This window comes from Rissa tridactyla, chromosome Z (assembly GCF_028500815.1).
Source record: "Rissa tridactyla isolate bRisTri1 chromosome Z, bRisTri1.patW.cur.20221130, whole genome shotgun sequence".
NCBI classification, from domain to species: domain Eukaryota; kingdom Metazoa; phylum Chordata; class Aves; order Charadriiformes; family Laridae; genus Rissa; species Rissa tridactyla.
Window position 1 is genome coordinate 11,273,767 of NC_071497.1, and position 20,006 is coordinate 11,293,772.

At 43.3% G+C, this 20,006-nt stretch overlaps 1 protein-coding gene across 3 annotated transcripts in view; it reads left to right on the forward strand.

Annotated features, from left to right (window-relative positions):
• The first annotated feature begins 72 nt into the window (after nt 1-72).
• The window catches only part of PALM2AKAP2 (PALM2 and AKAP2 fusion), a 278,279-nt gene continuing 258,345 nt past the window's right edge, over nt 73-20,006 (forward strand). For 2 of the 3 annotated variants that reach the window (XM_054186715.1, XM_054186716.1), the window contains exon 1: nt 89-497. In XM_054186715.1, the coding sequence (XP_054042690.1) occupies nt 453-497 (45 nt within the window). In that variant the 5' untranslated portion in view covers nt 89-452. Of the gene's footprint in view, nt 498-20,006 lie in introns of all 3 variants that reach the window. The other variant, XM_054186713.1, reaches the window with a different exon arrangement.

A 20,006-nucleotide genomic window follows, 5' to 3' on the forward strand; every position in this document is an offset into this window, starting at 1 on the left:
CGCCACCGATGTCGAGCTCCTGTCGTGACCCAGCGCCCCATAGGAGGAGCAAATGAGCTGAGACGTCAACGCGAAAAATTATAGCCATGCGAGCTATCCCTGCGCTCAGCTGCTTGGGGAGCGCATACATGGCTTGTGTGACAGCAGCGGCACACAGAAGCAGCAATGAAATGCAGTTAGCAATACAGCTGGGAGACAGGCAGCCAGGCAGGCACTGGTCCAGTGACTAAAATGATCCTACCGTGAGCCAGCCCGCAGAGCCTCCAAAAGTGGCTGACTACTACACAGGAGCTCGACTTGCTTTGCAATTACTCCAGTTCCCCCCGGGTGACTGCAGTGTGTGCTCCGTTTTGGTTTCGTTTGCCTTTTTGTTGCCCTTCTTTTTTCTCTTTTTTTTTTTCCCTCCCCACCATCCATCTCCCTCTCTCTCCTCCTGTGTCCTTCTCTCCAGGATGGCGGAAGCAGAGTTGCACAAGGAAAGGCTCCAAGCCATAGCAGTAAGTCAGTTTCATTTTACTCGCTCTTTTGTCCGTCGCCGTGGGTTTGCGGAGGGAAGGGAGGGATCCTGGCAGGGTGGCTGGGAAGCGGCCGGAGAGCCTGGCTTTCCCAAAGTTGTGCATGGAGTTCCCCGTTCGGGAAGCGAGTGGTTAAAAGTCTGCTTTGCAGGGTTTGGCGGAGAAAGAGGGCTCTGAGGAAGAGCGTTGAGCTGACACGTGCAGAAAGAAAAATGTGAATGCACAGTGGCACGCTTAAAAGATTGATGATGGAGAAGAAAAGAAGGAATAAGTGAGGAGGAGGGGAGATAGCGGGAGAAAATCACTACTCTGCTGAAAAGATATTTTCTCACGGTGGGAGCTTTAGCTTAGCTGATTAAGAAGTTAAACAAAATGATCTGCTGCAGGGTGGCTTTTACCGCAGAAAGTAATTGTGATATTACAAATTTTTAAAACAATCGAATACAAACACTACATTATCAAATTTGTGTAATTATTTGATCTACTACTTAAACTGTCACCTCAGCTCTGTAGCTGAGCACACGCTTTCAGACAAATTCCCTGACAAATTGCACCCCGCCAGGGTGAAAGTTTAGGCAGGATTTTGCCCCATTTTAGTTAAAACTTTTGTTTTCACGGCTAGGACCGTAATATGGAGTGAGGTATGGGCTCAGCTGGTGCAGACCTCAGAGGAACGCGGGCAGTGACACCCAGTGAGGATTGGGCCTGGGTGTTGAAAAACCACCATCGCCCCGGCACACAGAAATTGCCAGCTCATCTTCTAGCACGGCACAGGCGCCGTGTCAAAAGGCCTGTGTTCCTGTGGGCACTGCCAGCCTGCCAGCCCCACACAGCCTGCCCTTGTTCCAGTGACACCCGGCTCATCTTCTTCTTTTTCCTCCCTGCGGCTGGGATGCTGCTGCAGCTGTGCCGGTCCCGGTGGGATGGCACGGTCCATGCCGGGGACCGCACACCTGGAGGTCTGAAGGGAAATGACAGACGACAGCAGAGCCCGCATGGGTTTTACATTCCCTTCCCCAGTTCCCCCAGTGATCAACAGATGCTACGGTTTACTGTAGCCGGCAGAGATTACAGATTTCCTTTGTAGTAAGAGGAATGGCTGCTGCTGCTGCTGCTGCTGCTGCTGTTCCAAGCTGTTTTCTTTAAGTCCGCTAATAGGTCCGTGGAGATTTAAAATAACCCAATGTAAAACAAATAGGTTGGGGGGTTTCTCTCTCTAAAATATTTCCTAAAATAGAGCAAATGGTATCATTTGATGGGGGGGGGGATACCATAACTGTTTAATTTTCAGGCGGCGGAAAGTAGATGCATATTTTTAAGCTGGTTCACAGTTTTCTGTCAGCAGTAGGCATTGCCAAATCTCCAAATGGAAACACAGGGAACATTCCCCTGGCAGCCACCCTCACCACTGCTTCTGGTTTTGGACTCCCGTATGGCACAACCATTCTGCAGAGCTGCTCCGTGCATTGCTGCTGTGCATAGCTCTGAAAAACTTCCATCTTCGCATTAAAAAACAATGGTTTACATTATTACAGCTTCTTTTGGCTGCTCTATAACAGAAAACCAAGTGGCACCCTTTTCCACTCCACATGATGTGCTTAAACTTTTCACCAAAGTAAATTAGATGCTCTGCTTCTTGGTGCTTTGCATTTCACACCAATGAGGCTACTATGGATGTAAAATTATCACCTGGTGTATTGCAGCTTTTTACAGTAGGTTTATGCTGGTATAAGAGAAGGCTTTGAGAATCTGGATATTCATTTTCTATATATATATAGAAAATATATATATTAGTGTGGTGAGCCGGACTAGGGAAGTGATCATCCCCCTGTACTCGGCACTGGTGAGGCCCCACCTCGAGTACTGTGTTCAGTTTTGGGCCCCTCGCTACAAGAGGGACATTGAGGTGTTGGAGTGTGTCCAGAGAAGGGCTACAAAGCTGGTGAGGGGTCTGGAGGACAAACCTTATGAAGAACGACTGAGGGAGCTGGGGTTGTTTAGCTTGGAGAAGAGGAGGCTGAGGGGAGACCTCATCACCCTCTACAACTACCTGAAAGGAGGTGGTAGAGAGGTGGGGGCTGACCTCTTCTCCCTGGTGACAAGTGATAGGACGAGAGGAAACGGGTTCAAGTTACGTCAGAGGAGGTTTAGGTTGGATATTAGAAAACATTTTTTCACTGAAAGGGTTATTAAACATTGGAATAGGCTGCCCAGGGAGGTGGTGGATTCACCATCCCTGGAGGTGTTTAAAAAAAGGGTAGCTGGGGCACTTAGGGACATGGTTTAGAAGTGGCTTTTGTCAGGGTAGGTTAAAGGTTGAACTCGATGATCTTAAAGGCCCCTTCCAACCTCAGCAATTCTATGATTCTATGATTCTATGATTCTATATTTCCTCTTTGGTTTCTATACCTTGCAACAAATAAAGCATAGGATAGCAATGTATGCAGTGAATTAGACTGACATAATTTTACTTCAGCTTCAAAAATATTCAGCCTTATTTTAAGCTTGAATGTGGTTCCATGAACTGGCGTGATCGCTTACCCATTCTGCAGAGCAACAGGTTTTCCATATAAGCTTGTTCGGTAACTTTTCTCCCATGCCTGGGCTGCTGCAAATGTTTGTCAGAATGCAGAGAAGTTATTTCTAGTGTAAGCTTTGCTCCATGAGGATGAGTAACATGACACAAGTTAGGCATTTCTCTTCGGCCACCAGTTGGCTAAAATAAGATCCATCCTCAAAAGTTGCATGGCCTTTCTTAGAAGAAGGAACAAGGCGGCATTTCGGTTCAACTTGGTTTTCCCTTTATTTTCAGAAGCTGCAGTATCTCACTCAGATAAGCAGGAGCTTACACCAGCACTCTTAAAACAAGCTGGCCAAATACTAGGCATATGGAAAGAAATCCATTTACCTTTGGGACTTCTACACACTGTTGCCTGTGCATTTGTTCTTGCCTCCATAATCAACACGGCAAATGAGCTTGCCAGGAAGACAGGCAGAGTAAATTTTAAGTGTGCATCACTAAGTATTTAAGGAAAACAAAATCCAAACATGAAAATATGAATATTTGCACCAGAAGGCTGATGCCTTGTGAAGAGTTTGATTTCGTACTTTGTTGCTGTGGCTAATCAGAGCTTTAATGTATGCCTGTCTGGCACAGAGGCAAGTGTCACGGGAAGAGGAAAAAAGGGGTCTAACTGTTAGGACGTTAGTCTAAACCTTGGTGAACATGAGTTAGCCACTTGTTTTGCCAGCAGCAAGCACTCAGCCTCTCTGTGCATTCATTTTCCTTCTGTAAACTGTGAATAATGGACTTTGGCCTTGTCTCAGAGAGCTGTTAGGGATGCATGCAAGATTGAGGAGAACTTGGATGCAAGATTGAGGAGAACTTGGTTTAGCAGGGCAAGAAACAGCTAAACAAGTCTTTAAAAAATAGAAAAAAAGAAGCTTTAAATGTATATGTTTTTAATATCATTGTACATGCTTAAGCTGTGATTTTTAGATCTTTCTATTTCTGAAGTTCCTAAAATTCACAAACTGAGAGACTGCAGAGTCTGTAAAACTCAGAGCACTGTGGCAGTCCAGTTTGAGAAGTGGGAAGATGTGAGACAACTACTGAAAAGTGGAACCCAGTTCTCTCTGCCTGGGAGGAAAGCATAAGCTCTGTGTCCTGGGGATGTCCTATGATGGCCAGGAGCAATTGGTTTTCTGATCCTTCCGTGAGCAGAGGTCACATCACATCTCGCCACTTGGGCATCACGTGTGCCACAGACAGATACTGGTAAATCTTTCTATCATGCTCTTAGCATTTGTTTGAGCCTGACCCTAAATCACCATAGCACAATTCTGCTGCTCTACTGCTAATGGAGCCAAGCAGTGCCCGCCCTGAACACTGCGGGAAGATGGCTTGCAGGAGGAAAGCAAGAGGTTAAAAGAGGAGGTCAGAAGCCTTCCCCTCTCTGAGCTTGTTCCTACGGCACACTTCAGTGCTTGCATCTGCTCTTTTCCTGAAAGGGGGTGTGTGTGTAAAATTTTGGGTGAAAAAGGACACATTTTTGTAGCTTTAAAAAGTATGCCTGCTGTGTGTGGCTCAGAAGTTTGGAATGCGACTAGTCCCAGAGGAAGCAAGCTCGGTGGCCAGGGGACAGGTGAGCTGAGTTAGTTGATCCCATTTTTGATAAATAAAGTGTGTGACTCTGCACACTCCACACACTCCGCAGTCTCTGTGGCTGCAGAGTTCACCACCAGATAGTGATGTAAATATAGACAAGCATTTTCAAAATGTAAATATTTTCCATCGGTTAGCAATCATAAATCTGGGAAGTGGGGGTATTGTGTATGTATCGGTGCATCTGGGGCACAAATGCACATACAATGCAGTGCCTTGTGAGTTGAAGGGAATCACTGAGGGACAGCACTGAGGAGAAACCATCCACTAGAGCAACAACGAACGCAGGAGCTGGAGGAGGTTTTCAGGTTAAGTATGTGCCCAGCCTACAGATGTAAGTGGGAAGCTAGTAAAATGTACTGATTTCTTAGCAAATAAAACCAGTGCCCATCTCTGAGAACCAGGAGCTCAGTGAAGCATTAAAGAAAAGTAATTATTGACATTCAATTAGCCATGTCAAAGATACCTCCTGTCGAATAAGACTATTCTTGCTTTTTCTATGAGATCATGAGTTTGTTGGGCTGGATCTAACATCACTTAAATGTCACCAGGTGTTTCACTTAGTATGTCAGGACACTGTTGTTTAAAAATAGCCCCCTCCTGTATCAGTGGGGTCTGCCTTAGATGGATTAAGGACTGGGTCTCAAAAAGTTGCTGGTAGCGAGGGAGACTGCTGAACAGAGCCTTGTTCCTTGAGAGCAAGGGCAGGGGAGAGCTTATAGGAAGCAGCTTTTCAAGGCTTGAAGGTGTTCTCTGTTGGTACTTTGAGGTAAATGAAAAATCAAAATCAATAGTGTGCAGGTAGCATAAAGAGAGGTGGAGGAGCAAATACAACGACAAAAACCAGTCCTGCAGAGCAAGTTGGATTATTTGGTAAACGGGGTCCTCCATTTAAAGAAGTCCTTCACCCACTATACAGCTGGTATTAAGACAGGCCAATGCAGGATGGTGCATCAGAATAAAAGTGAGTAGAGCCCAGGCCCACAGACGAGGGCTCTGCGGTCTGAGCAGTGCTGCCTTTCGTGGGGGACTAGAACTAGTGCAGGAGGTAATTCAACAGGGATGAGGTGGGGGAGATCCTTGTCCTGCAAAGGAGATTAATTTCATACCAGTTAAACCTATCCCATGTGAGGTTTGAGAGTCCTCCCAAAGGGGAGGCAGGTGCATGTATGTTTGCATATAGCATTGCACTAATTTTTCAGCAGGTCTTTCAGAATAGTAATACAATTATCTTTTGGAAAGGTAGTACTGGTTAGTTTCAGTATCATAATTGCTGGTAACCTAGGCATTCTACGTTTCTGGGTGGGACACTCAGCAACTTCAGTGAGTATCATGTGGTGTCCATAAACTTCAGAAAATTTATTGACAGAAAAGCCAGTATCTCTTTTTTTCCCCACATTCACCTATTGTCTATTACCCCACAAAATTAAAACTCATGACTAGTAGCTAATATGTGCAAGGTCATTTTACTGTGACACTTCTCCACAATTTTTGTGAGTCCTTTCAGAGAACACTGTTCATGAAAATTAGAATCTCTGGTGTTGGGGATCACATAGAAAGAAGAGGCAAATTCATTTAATCAACAGTTTACTATTTCTGTGATTACTTAATACACTAGTTTCCTATGCCTTCATTTAAGAAGTAATGTTTTTGTCCTTATAGTTAAGCACGTGATCAAATCTGTCTGAATTCAGTTGTTTTCAGACCTAAAGCCTGCAGAAAAAAAGGGCAGCAAGATACGGAAAGAGAAAGCAGGGTGGGACTTTTCTGCTTGGAAAATATGTGAGTAAGAAGAATCTGCAGAAGACTGTAAGGCCATGAGTGTTATGGAGAGAGAAGATAAGGAAATACTATTCACACCTTTTAGGACAAGAATTAATAGGTGTCTAAGGAGGGTAGCAGTTGTGGACAAAACAAACACAAAGAGATGTTCTTCCTAAAATGAGCTGTTGAGCTGTAGAGCCTCTCTCTCCAGCACGTGGTGGACACTCAGAGTGCACCTGGGCTTGAGGAGAGCTCAGGCATGCTCATGAAAGTGGAATCCATTAAGGCCTTTCTCATTACACAGAAGTAATTTTTGAGTTGCAAATTACTAGAGGCTGGCAGAGAAGTTTTACATGTACTTGCCATGTTCCTGAAGTCTTCTGCTTTAGGCACTGCGCTAGCATGGAGCATGGGCTAGATGGTCTGGTGCAGTGCAGCCCATCCTGTGTACTCAAACACATTCATGGAGTAACCATGTCTTTAAGTGCTTTCATGAGTTTCGGCACTAAAGAAAGCCCCCCTCGCAACTCATCGTGAAGCTTATTTGAACATTGCTGCAACATATTTTGATCCCATTTTTCCATTCCCATTTTTCCCTCATTATCCTATTTGAAATTGTATTTAAGGCTCTGATTAATCAAAACCATTCCTCTGCCATCTCGTTACTCAGCAGTCCTAACATCCAACTACCTGAAACAGAAAATCCTCCTGTAGCTGTGTCTGTCCTCCTTTTATATTCTGAGCTGAAAAAACTTGAGGGCTAGTCAGACCTTAACAGATTTCCAGAGTACTCTACGGTGAGGAAAACCTGGCAGGGTTGGGGAGAGTCTGTATCCTGCTGCAAACATTTCCAGGAATGGGCTTAGTGTGTGTAAACTGGGGATTATCGCAATGTAAATCTAAATGAGATCTTTATTGTGAGCACGATGTGAACCTGTGAGGTTCCTGTGAACCTCAGTGGGAATCAGTCATGGGAGAGGAAGCGTTATGTTTACATTTGCTGTAAGGGATGAAGAGAGGTTTCTCTCACACAAATCTGCAGCCCTGCCCTGGACTGCAGCGATATCATGAGTCAGCTCCGTGGCAGGCCTTGCAGAGAGAAACCCGGGCGAACACAGTTGTATCTTGTCTTGACTTCTAGAGAATATAAAACACTGCGAGATCGTGCACAGTGCAAGAAATGCTATGGCCTTTGACCATTCTAAGCCAAGAGCCAAAGAAAAATGCCAGTAATGTCTGAAAACTAAAATTACCATCTTGGGTTTTATCTGTACTTTTGCTTTAGGAATGTCTGCATGACAGCAAGAGAAACGGAAATATGACGAAAAAATATTGCTGTCAAGGTATCAGTGAAAACTAGGAACAAATAGAAACCAGAAACCAGCTTGCTCTCGAGAAATTTCTAGACAGTCTCCAGACTTACCCAAACTCAACTGTTTAAATTTAGAATTGTTTCCACAGCACATTCCTCGCCCTTAACACATCACCAACATCTCTTGAGCACAGACAAGGAGCTGAGATACTGGATTTTGTTTTGTGCCTTTCAAATTTATGTTTTGCAAAAGAAGTTGAAAATGGGTGATGTGTTTTTGTGATTTTCCTGTTGCTGTTAAGTCACTCTGGTAAAGTAAAATGGTTGTGAAAGATTTACCTTTTTGGAAACTATTAAACAGCTCTAGCCTGGCGTGTAACTTTAAGGACAGACGCCGCACACCATGGGTGCAGCAGTGGGGTAGATGTTGATGTGAAGTCAGAGGTGAGACTTTGGGATTTACATGCCATGATAAAACTGATGAATAGACAGATAGGTGGGACAACGGCGGGATGGGGCTGGAATCGGGTGCACGGTGATGCTCAGCCTCTCCTCGAGCACTCTTGCTCTTCCAGGAATCACTCCTTGTATCTAACTTCTTACCAGCTTTAGAAACACTGCTTTATTCTTGTACAGGATGAAGTCTACTCCTTCATCAGCTGAATACTTGCAAAGTAGAGTCAACAGCGAGATGGTTGGTCTGCAGGATGTATTTGGGAAAGCAGCGGACCATGCATGTGTAGTAAATTATGAGGACCCACACTAGTAATATATAGCTTCTGAGCCTCTTTGTAAGTGGGTCCCAAGGAACTCTGCAAAGATTTTAGTGTATTTGTTTATTGACAGGGGAAAGGAAGCTTGGGCAAGGGATTTGTTTGCCTGTTTCACCAAGAAACTTAACAGAGCCATGAACTCAACCCTGTGCTTCCTTATTTAGGTAGTATGGGGCTGAAATGTGATCACAAACCTTGGCCCCTCTTGAACGGCATGTGAGCCCGTCCTGAGCCTGCACGTGCTGAGGCACTGTTCGGACTCAGGATGCCATTCAGGAGCAGGACGCGGGAGCTCAGGGATGCTACACCTGCCTCTGGCCCTGATTTCTGTTGCAAATTCTGATCCATAAAAGCCACGTGCCTGCAAGGGTTAACATCACCTGACAGGTCCGGTGGCAGTGAAATGAGTATGGTCTTTTGGCAATTGCACACCAGACCTGTGTAGCTCTTGACACACAGATGCTTTTTGTTACTTAGCTGACTTGCAGCAAGGTTAGGCGCTGGAGGCATGTAAAGCTTTCTTCCTCTTCGCCAGTAAAAACAAATGCTCTCTGTGCACACACACACAAAAAAAGGCCAACAACCAATGCAGTTTGGGGAGCTCTTTTTTTCGAAGGAGACAGACCTGCTCTCATCTATGAGTTGCAGCCCTTTCCAGACGGCGCGGGACTCAGGTTGTTGATTTAGGCAGTGCTCTGATTATTTTAATTTGAGCTGCCAGCATCATTTGTCAGGATCCAGAGACAACGGTTAGCAGGGTGGGGCTCAGCCCCCCTGCAGTGCCTAAGAGTCGCAGTGGCTGACAATCAGCTCAAGATCTGGACAGCAGAGGTGTGCTCAGATTTTAAAAAATACATACCTTGAAAGAAAGCCCTCAGTTTACCAGCAGAGGGCTGAATAAAAGGTGCTTTCCAGCCTTTTGGGGACATGCCATTGTCAGCTCCTCTGCTTCAGCCATGTTCTTTTGCCATGCGGGGTTGTAAGCAGCACTGCGGTAGGAGAAAGTAACCTGGGCAGGTAATGGCTAAGGAGCCCCTGTTAAGAGGCTGAAAATTGCAGACAGAAATTAGAAGGCAGATTGCTGTGTAATTTATTGCTGGAGGAGGAAGAGTTGAGCCGCCCGCAATGCTTGCTGCAGAGAGTCACACAGCTGCAGTGTCTTTATGGCAGCAGCAGGAGCAAGTGCGGAGCTGAGATTACTGGGGAGCGGGCAGCGGTGCTAAATGCAGGCGTCTAGCTGTTAACCAGCTGAGTGCCGCGTGCTGCAGTGCCAGCATCAGGCTGAATGATCCTTCCCAGTGGGCTTGGAGTACACACACACACACAGACACACACGCACGCGCGCGCACACACACACTTGTTAGCCTCTCGTGGAACAGGTCTGCACTGCGACATGCGTCAGGTCCTTGGAAAAACTCCCGCTGACATCCATGGGTTTTTAAAGGATCCCTAGTCATCTAACTGTTTCCCGTTTGGAGCATAAAGCAAGCATTTGGCAACCAAGGTGTCACTAAATTTACGGTAACTGCAGCACAGGGGACTGGATTGTCTTATGCACTGGCTTTGGTTCAAAATTACTATCTTGGATGTGTTGGCAAGTCCTGGCAGCTTTGTGCAGATAGTATAGTGTTTGTGAGTTAATCCCTTATCTATTTTGAATTCCTACCTACATTGACATAAAAAGTGAGACATGGTTGTTAATCACGTATCTGTTCTTAATAAGTATAAGCATATGCAAGCACTTGCTGCACTTTGGAGAAGTAGACTCCAGCAGAAGGCTGGTTCTTTTTCCAGCATTTTAAGCTGGACCTTTAAGACCACTCCTTGTGGCAGGGATAGCTACTGAATTAAGAATGTACATAAACACATCCCAGCATCATGGTAAACTTTGTAAACTGTACTGGTTAAGGAAGTAACTTCTAACTAGACAGGAAAAGAAAAAAATCTCCGTTTCTTAAAAAATGAAATAAAGAACAGTCTAAACATAACATCTTTAAGAACTGTGCCCCTGTATCAGTAAGACAGTAAGAAATACCAGCTAAATTTATGCTTGCTATTGCTGAAGTTTCAAAAAGTACAAAATTTAGACTGAAATCCATCCAGGATATCTGCAACTCATCTGCGAAATAGAAACCCGCTCATACTTTTCATGCTTTTCATTATCAGCTGCCTGATCTCCAGAGAAAAAATAATAGAATCTAAGTGGTTTACAAGTGTTTTTGTCCTTATCATGTACAACATTGCATATAATGCTGAGCAAAGGTTTTGATGAGATTGATGTGACACTGAACAGTGCAGACCTCCTCCTCTGTGAATTTCTCAGCAATTCACACAACTGAATGTCCCACAGAGGAGTTGTTCCAGAATCAATAAAGTTTCTAATATAGATAACTCTTTATATTAATGATGATTTTTTTTTTCTGGGCTTTTAAAACAGTATAATAATTCATAGTTAAAGAGACGAGGTATCTTTTAAAGATTATTCCACTGCTAAGAAGGAGGGGACAGACAACGCTGCTGAATTGGAGAGAGCTGGTAGGAGTTGCTGCTACAACTCTGCCACTAATCTTGGGGCGCTGGGAATAATTCTCCTTTGCATTTGGTCCCTGTCTCTCAGGAGAGCAATGCACCATCCTTCTTTGCCTGAGAACTCACAGCCCATGAAAAGCAGACATAAGGAAACAAGACTAGTATTTTGGTGGTCCAAGTACCTACAGCTCCAGTTTCTACTTCGTGTCGGTTTGTGATGTTGTAGGGCAAACCACTCTCCTCGCTTAGACATGTAAGGGAACAAAAATAGTCTTTGGTCTCTGTTACTTTGAAAATACATGTTCCTCGATGAAAAAAATCCAGTTTACATTGATGTGGCTAATATTGACCATGTGATTGCGGGCCAGTCATAGGTGGCTGGTTGCAAGGTGGTAAGGTGCCCCTGGTTATATATTGTCACTATCTTTATGGATTGGAGTGTGGTTTAACTAAACTGAAGGCAGATGTGGTATCGGGCTGTGTGCTTCCTCGGTGACACCAGTGAGCTCACTGACCAGAAAAACATACCTGCAGGGCTTGTTGCGTGGTTTGTGCTTTTGGCTGCAATCGGCACACTGAGCTGAAGGAGGTTTCAATTAGAAGGTGGTAGATCTGGTTTATCATTGGCGTTGTTGTGTTGGTCACCTCTCTGTCTAGCTGAAGCTAACAGGTGCAAAAGTGGATGGAGAACTGAAGCAAGAGTATATATACTAGCAATCAGTTGTCACAGTGGAAACCTGTACCAAAGAGTGTCCAGCCTGGGTCTGACCCTGTTCCAGTTCTAGACAGCATGTCACGGACCTGGATCAGATAATGCAGGACAATCACTGTATCTGTAACCTGGGCTTCACTGAAAGGGACTGTGAATGCATGTGAAAAAGAGAGTTTAAAATGGTACTGGCAGATTACTAGCCTTTTTCACATGGTGTCTTCAAAACAAATGAAGGATTCTTAACACCTAGTACTAAACCATTGCTGGATAGCAGCTCTAAAGAAAAGATGATAGTGGATAGTCCAGGGAACATCAGTCAGCAGTGTCATCCATCGTGGAAAAGGCAAACAGGCTAGTATATATAAACAGGAATGCTGCCTATAAGGCACATGAAATGGTGCTTTGTTGAGACCCATGCTGAACGTTAATCTCCAAGAAAGTCATGGATTAAATGGAGAACAGTACAGGAGAGCCAGGAATGATCAGAAGTGGAGAAAAATTACTTCTGAGGGAAGACAGAATAAATCAGAGTTGTCTGGCCTAGTGAAGAAAATACCGAGGTTTAGCTGATCTTGTTTAAGGGTAGGAAAAACTTTCCATATTCCTCCACTATTTTTGTTTGTTCTCAGATGTTGCTCAATCAGCCAGTGATAAGTAGCTTACATATAAAGGGTTCTTCTGCAGCCAGTCAGTTTTCTCGTGATGCCAAGCACAATCCTTCCCTGAGACTTGGCAAGCGACATATGGATGCTTGGAGACCCAGGAGAACAATTTGATCCAACCGCAGTGAAAGAAGTCTGAAGCTGGGTTGGTCTACTTTGCATTTTGGATAGGCTTAGTGTCTGGGTAGTCATACACTGGAGTTCCGATATGTTGGGTAACATGATCATGTCCGAGTACATAAAATTACCTCTTTTGTTGGATTTAGAACACCAGTCCCTATACTATTCTCCTGCAGTAGGACTTCATCCTGTTCCCCACCAAGTTAATAGGAATTTTACTGCTAGTTTCAGTGATGAACAGGAACAGACCCGTAGTATCCCCAAAAGTGTTCACACTATTTCTGACTCCTTGTCATCATAAAAAGTGCCAGATATGTGCCAGATCACACATCTAAATCAGACTTTCCAGGACAACCAGTTATAAGGCTGAGGGTAAATAGAGAAAGTGGAATTCACAATTCCTCTAAACTTGAGAGGTGCATACTTTGCCACTCGACGCATATTCTTACATGGCTAAACTCACTTATCAAAAGTTTCGTGTAAAAGAATGACTAGATTTTAGACTCCACGTGTTCTCATTCACCCACAGGAGACAGCTAGTTTGAGAACCTGCGTGTCTTAATAGCCACTACTCTTGACTTCTTCTCTTGTACATTACCAAGAGGCCTGATATTTAATAACCTTTACTGAAATAAGCTTCCTGTACTTTACCTGCGCTTTCTAAGTAGGTGCTTTTTCAGTTGACTCTTCCGTCCAGCAAAAGCTTTTTCTCTTGCTAGAAATGTTACCAACAGAAAAAAAATATGTAGTAACAGCCTTATTTTTCCAGAAAGATGATGGGGAAGGAAAAATGGAGAAAAAAAAAAGTGGGGGTGTATTTTCAGTTTTGGGCAAATCATGTTTGTGGTTTCTTTGTTGCTCCTGGGAGGTGTGAAACTGTGAAGGCTTAGCAAGCTGAAATTTCTCTAATGCTCTAGCCTAAAATCAAAGGGGTCGAGTCCCCCGCCCTTCAGCTCACATAGAATAATGCTAGCAGAAGCAAATCAGGCCAATACTGTCACTGAATTTCATTGCTTTTCTCTTTCTTCAGCCTAACTCGTTTCTGAGTTGTCTTTGCAAATCAATGCAAAACTTTGCCCTGAAACTTCGTAGCAGATCCTTAGGACATTGTTGTGAGCTGGAAAACGCATTACGTGTAATCTGTAGGGCAGATGAATTGTCAAAGTCCTCTAGAAAGCTCAACTTCAGGCAGGTGATTTCATTGTGGCTGCATTTTGACCTGTATGTGCAGAAAGGCTTTCTGCATGCTTTAAAGGTAGGGTATCAGGTGCTCAGAATGTAGCACAACCTTACAGATTTATCTTTCTTTGTTTCTAAGTTTTGAGACAGTTCACATAAGTTTAAGAAACTGATCAGAGAGCTTCACTGCTGATGTGCTGTTAGCATTGCACTCCATTTCAAGCAGTTTCTCCTTTTTTAGCAGAATTTTTTGACTTAATAAAACCCCTCTTAAACCATGAACAATGAACAATTGCTTTGCTTGTGGATATATTGCTGAAGCATGATATGTTACCATGTGTCATCCAGAATCACAGATACTGGATACTTAACTAAAGTGCAAAGGTGGTGAACTTGGTGACAACCTTTTACTGTGTTGTAGCAGAAATTACCTCCTGAATTTTAAACCGTTGTGATTGCCACATTGGCCTGTGATTTGACAACTTAACTCCCTCTTTTTTGACCAATTTTCTTCCCTTTAAAAAAAAATTTAAAAACAAAAACAAAAAGACCCCTGCTTTGGCTGATTGAGAAGTATCAGCAGTTGGTTTGGTTGGTCCAAGAATTGGGATGTTTTTTACTGTGAAGTGCATCGCTTTCTTAAAAATGACTGTGTAAATGGCACTCAGCAATTCAAGTTGTATTGTCTTTCAAAGGTTACCATAGCATATTCCATCTAGAACATGTTGGAAATGTTTTCCTTGGCTAAAAGGCACCAAAAGAATAATTACGATCCTTTAGGGCATGTCTACATCTTACACTGAAGTACCTACATCTGTACAAAGGTGCACATCTGGCTTTTGGGTCTGCTAGGTATCCAAAACAAGTCCACATTGTGGCAAATCAAATGTTTATTGAAGTGGGTGTACAACAGATATCAAAGGTAATGGAAGCAAGCTGGTAACTCACTCCAAGTTCAGTAAAAAGCCACTAGGATGAGCACAGCTGCCGCTGCAGAGTGCTGTGGTGTATGGCATCGATTAACTCCCCATCTGACTGAAAAATACATGCCAAAGAGCCTTACTCAGTAAACTCAGCATGAAGTCTAAACTTCTGTTTCAGAAAGGAGGCATTGCAGTTGTTTATTATTCTCCTTAGTGTCCTTATTCAGACATTTTTCTCCCAACAACTACCGTCACAATTTTTTTATTTATTTTCCATTGCTCTGATGAGGACTAGCTGTCTCACCACTTTTTTCCTCACGCATGAGCAAGAGCAAAATTGTCAAAAGTATCCACTAACTCTGAACATTCAGCATGAGGCATTTTCAAAGCCTGCATTTTTCAGAAAATGTGTTGTTGTGTAATGCTTTGTATATCCAGAGTACCTCTTGTATTGATGTGAAAGACACTGTGAAACTTCAGTGCATCTGACTTTTGCATCTGCTAGACATACAACCAAATCTCCATTGTGGCAAGTCAAGTGTTTATGGAAGTGCTTTAGCCTGAAGAGACTTAGAGCATTTTGTAGGGGGAAAATAGTTTTTCTGAGGCAGCTGACCAGTTTCACAAGTGGCAAATTGAACAGTACACAGTTTGTGATAGGAGAAAATTGCATCCACTTACCTTTTTAACATTGATTGCATCATTGAGCTCTGTGCTTTTAAAATTCAATCAATCAATATTAATTTTGGGTTGGTTTGTTTCTTTGCCATGAAACACAGATAAAAGGAAGAAGGAGAGAAACCAAATCTATTCAGTAGTAAGGAATACAGGACATGCCATTGGAGGCCACGACATTTGTCATGCAAAAAGAGCAAAAAACCCACACCTCTATAACAGAATTAGTTTTGGTTTTGTCACTGAATTCAGGCCACTTACTTAAACTTCTGTCCCCATCCTTCCCTACAAAATGTGGACTGTGGTACTTACTGTTGAACTATATGAAAATCATCTAAAACAAGTCTAAATGGTCCTTTGAAGATGGGACTTCAGGCACAAGCACTTCCCAGAGCTTTATTATTCTGTCTCCAGCAGTTAGTGAAACTTGGTGCTACAAGGGAGGGAAAGGGAACCCCATCATGCACCTTCTGAGTAGTTTCAGGGTAGTTTTCTTTCTGTTTTGGCAGTGGAGAAGACGAATCTCTAGTGTTCGTTACTGGCATTAAAGCAGCGCCAGCTGAGGTCTGTGCCCTGTTGTGCTAGCGCAACAGCAAACGCATGCCCGACATCAGCCTCCAGCAGAGCAGAGACCACAGAAGATGAGAAATGAGTGCCGAAAAGTGAAATCATTTACCCAAGGACATTCGGCAAACTGAACCCTATAGGTACTTCATTTGACTCCAACATTGGCAGGCTACACGCTGAACGCCACTGTTCACGTCCACATTAACTGCTCTGGTCAAAGGTTCCCACCCCACACTGAAACCCACAGCCCACTGAAGTGCTTCTTTATGGGTGCAGAAGGGCCCTATGTAAGCACAGGAATCTTGTCTTGCCTACCTTCTTCCCTGCAGGATGCTCTGACCCTTTGGTGGCCCAAGCTCTCCACCACCTCCACCACAGCAAGCACTTCAGAAGAGCATCTTCAGTAGAGTTGTCATGCAGTTTGGTTAGCCGGCATCAGTAGACTTCATACTCCAACCTGTGGTGCAGCGCTGATCCTCTGCAGTGTTGCATATATTCTGTGACTACAATGTGTGCAGTCAATTAACCCATCATTTTTCTTTTTTTATGCCTTCCTGCATACAAGCAGAGTAATACCAATAACGCACTTTCATAGATCCTTCAGAGATGTCTCAGCACCAGAATTTGCATTGAACCTCTGCCTGCCAACTCCAGTTCAGAGGCATCTGAAGCCAGGGAAGGAACCTGGATCCAGCCCTTCTGACCTGGTGGTTCTTCCTTTTGCTCACATTCATAATCACTGTTATTGATTGCCTGGTCTAATTTGGAGTGTACAGGGGCAGGTTTTGTTAGTACCTTTGCAATGAGGGACAGAGAGAGTTTAGAAGCTGATGGGCCATCACACAGAATATGTAGTACAGCATTGCACCACTGAATACCTCATGCTTCTGTATTTCTAGGGAAGCAAAACAAGAACGTCTCTGCACAGTCTAGCATGACATAGGAAATAAATAGATTGCATTTCCTTCTCTGCAGCAACACCACCTATAGCTTGATTTCTCTCCCCTTCTATTTTGATTCACAGACACATCCAAAGACACTGTCCCTCGGCAAGTAATAACTCTTAGAAAGAAAAAATCATTTACACTGTGAGTAAAGAACGGCTTTAAGGAGGAGAAGCATAGATGGGAATATTTTCAGCTGTGCAGAACTGTTCTGTCCAAGTCATTACAAATCACGTAACTGTGGCATGTATTTTCAAAACCCTGTCAGTGGAAGAGATCATTTTTGCCTCTGCCTTTCAAGCTGTGATCTTGGACAGGTGGTGGGAAATTCTGAGTTTTTAAGGCTATTAAGATTCAGAGAGGAAAAGCAAAAAGGTGAAAGTGCTGGCACCGGTTTCCTAGCATGCCTCTTGGAAGGAAGAGGGCCTTTTTCTACCATTGCCAGTTATCAGGACTGTCAGCCAGCTAGTTGCATCCTTGTGACAAGCATCATATTTTATTAGTATGTCTGTCTTCTCTGTATGCCAGCTGTTCAGCACAGGACTGCAAAAAAGATCATTACGGCAGACTTTGACTTGGCAAAAGTTACATAAGATGTATCAGAAAAGAAGATTTTTTTTTCTGTATGTCTTTCCATTATAGAGGGCTGTCTTGTAAATGGGAGATAGGAGTATTACCGCCATTCCCATTGAATGCCCCACATGGGCCAAGATATGCTGTTAACAGTTTAGAAAAGTATTTCTAAACCTTCTCCCTTTTTAATGAATCCATGCAGATTTAATTTTTGGCCTCCACCTGGCATACCATTATCAAGCACCAGAGATTAAACCATTTGTGGATGTGACTGAACTTATGTTTGTTTCATTATCAAACTAATTTGATCAGATTTCGTTTTTAACTTTCTTCATTGCTTCTGACATCAGTGTGCCTTTGAGCTAAGCAAAGTAGCAATCCCGTGCTGTGCTCCAGCATGGCAACTGGCCACAGTGTAGACAAGTCAAGTCACCTCTTGCAGGTATTGCCTGGTGGCTCGAGCCTACCAAAGGTATTTGGGTGGCAGCCAGGGCCCAGCTTGATGCGTCGTAGAAAACACTCAGTAGAAATGTACAATGGCCAAAAAATACTTTACTATGGAAAACTCCATTGTTCAGCACCATGCTGTCTTTCTCCTTAACTGCTTTCTCCTTCCCCTTGACAAGAAAACTCAGGAGCTGCCGGCCATTTCATCCTTGGTGTGTGTGTATTTGCACATTTTTAATATCACTCCTTAATGTTTTTCATGTTTCTTTTCTTACCCCATGACCAACTTGGCTTGCAGTTTTTCTTCAGAATGCAAAGTCTTGACCAGATTTGCAGAAGAATTCAGCATGCAATGTAGAATAGGAAAGGGTTTCAATGGAAGAAGCACCCTTGGAAATACAGGCTCTGCTGTGCCCTGCCCCTTACTGCTTCTGTATGCAATGGTTATATTTTCATAACATACCTCTAAATGTAGTGAACATGTTTACGATAAACTCCTGGTGGGTGGATCCCATCTGTTTGTCACACTGTAAGAAAGCATTTCAGAAACCTAAAGGAAAAGAAAGTCATAAATGTACCCATCCTTACATCCTGTGCAGGCTTCTTGTTTCCTTGTCCTGTTTGATGTCTGTCTATGCAAATGCCAAGACTGAAATTCAGCTCTCTTCCCAATTTTTTTTCACGCAAAACTTTACCTTCATGTTTCTCTTATCAGCGTTTGAAACTCTGTCTTTCAATTTTCCTTTCAAATAGGGTAAATAAGATATATTCTTCTCACACTTACATGGCAATAACTTTTTTTCCCCTGCAATCCAGTATTTTTAGACACTGTTTCTGGAGAATCAGCTACAAGATACACTTTAGATGAGAAACATACATAGTAATTACCAGCTAAATCTTTTCTCATATCACACTTTAAAGGAAATTATTCCAGAGGGAAATTCTTAGCAAACTCACTATTATAAATACTGCTTAAATTAGTTCATGGTTATAGAAAATTAGAAGGAATGGGAAGCTCTGCAGGAACTACTGTTTTCTCCACCTTTAGATTGTAAACCAAGTCTAAGGAATTGTGGAAAGGCTACAGACATTTGGAAAAGAAAACTATGCAGATCTGAGCAAGAGTTAAGTTTTAATTTGCATTCCGTCACTTCCTTGGCAACTTTATTGCTTTAAACGTATCAGCCTTGTTTCCTGATGACAATGTGTTACTGACTTCAGCTCAAGTTGATGGCAAAGATATTACTGATTTAGAAAATAAACTGTCATCCATCAGAAATGATCTGCCTTTGACAGTTTGATGCACACCGAAGTGCCAGTTGGAGCTGTGGAGTCGTAACGTTCAGTTTTGGGCCCCTTGCTACAAGAGGGACATTGAGGTGTTGGAGTGTGTCCAGAGAAGGGCTACAAAGCTGGTGAGGGGTCTGGAGGACAAACCTTATGAAGAACGACTGAGGGAGCTGGGGTTGTTTAGCTTGGAGAAGAGGAGGCTGAGGGGAGACCTCATCACCCTCTACAACTACCTGAAAGGAGGTGGTAGAGAGGTGGGGGCTGACCTCTTCTCCCTGGTGACAAGTGATAGGACGAGAGAAAACGGGTTCAAGTTACGTCAGAGGAGGTTTAGGTTGGATATTAGGAAACATTTTTTCACTGAAAGGGTTATTAAACATTGGAATAGGCTGCCCAGGGAGGTGGTGGATTCACCATCCCTGGAGGTGTTTAAAAAAAGGGTAGATGGGGCACTTAGGGACATGGTTTAGAAGTGGCTTTTGTCAGGGTAGGTTAAAGGTTGAACTCGATGATCTTAAAGGCCCCTTCCAACCTCAGCAATTCTATGATTCTATGATTCTATGATTCTAACATTACCACTACTTGGGGAAACAAAAGGGATCACAAAGTCCCTACAGTGCAATAAAAGGAGGTGTTCACCCTTGCCAGTTTGCATGGAAGAATATGGTTTTATGTTGGCTTCATAATGAAGTGGAGATTTGGCTTGTAAAATACAGGTAACAAGAAAAAATCACAATATTTTATATACTTTGTTTCCCTTGCACATCAAATAAATGGTGACGATAAGTCTGATTTTAAAAATTAGTAGTGCCCTGTTAAGCTAATACATCTGCACTCCACTCCCTGCACTCATTTA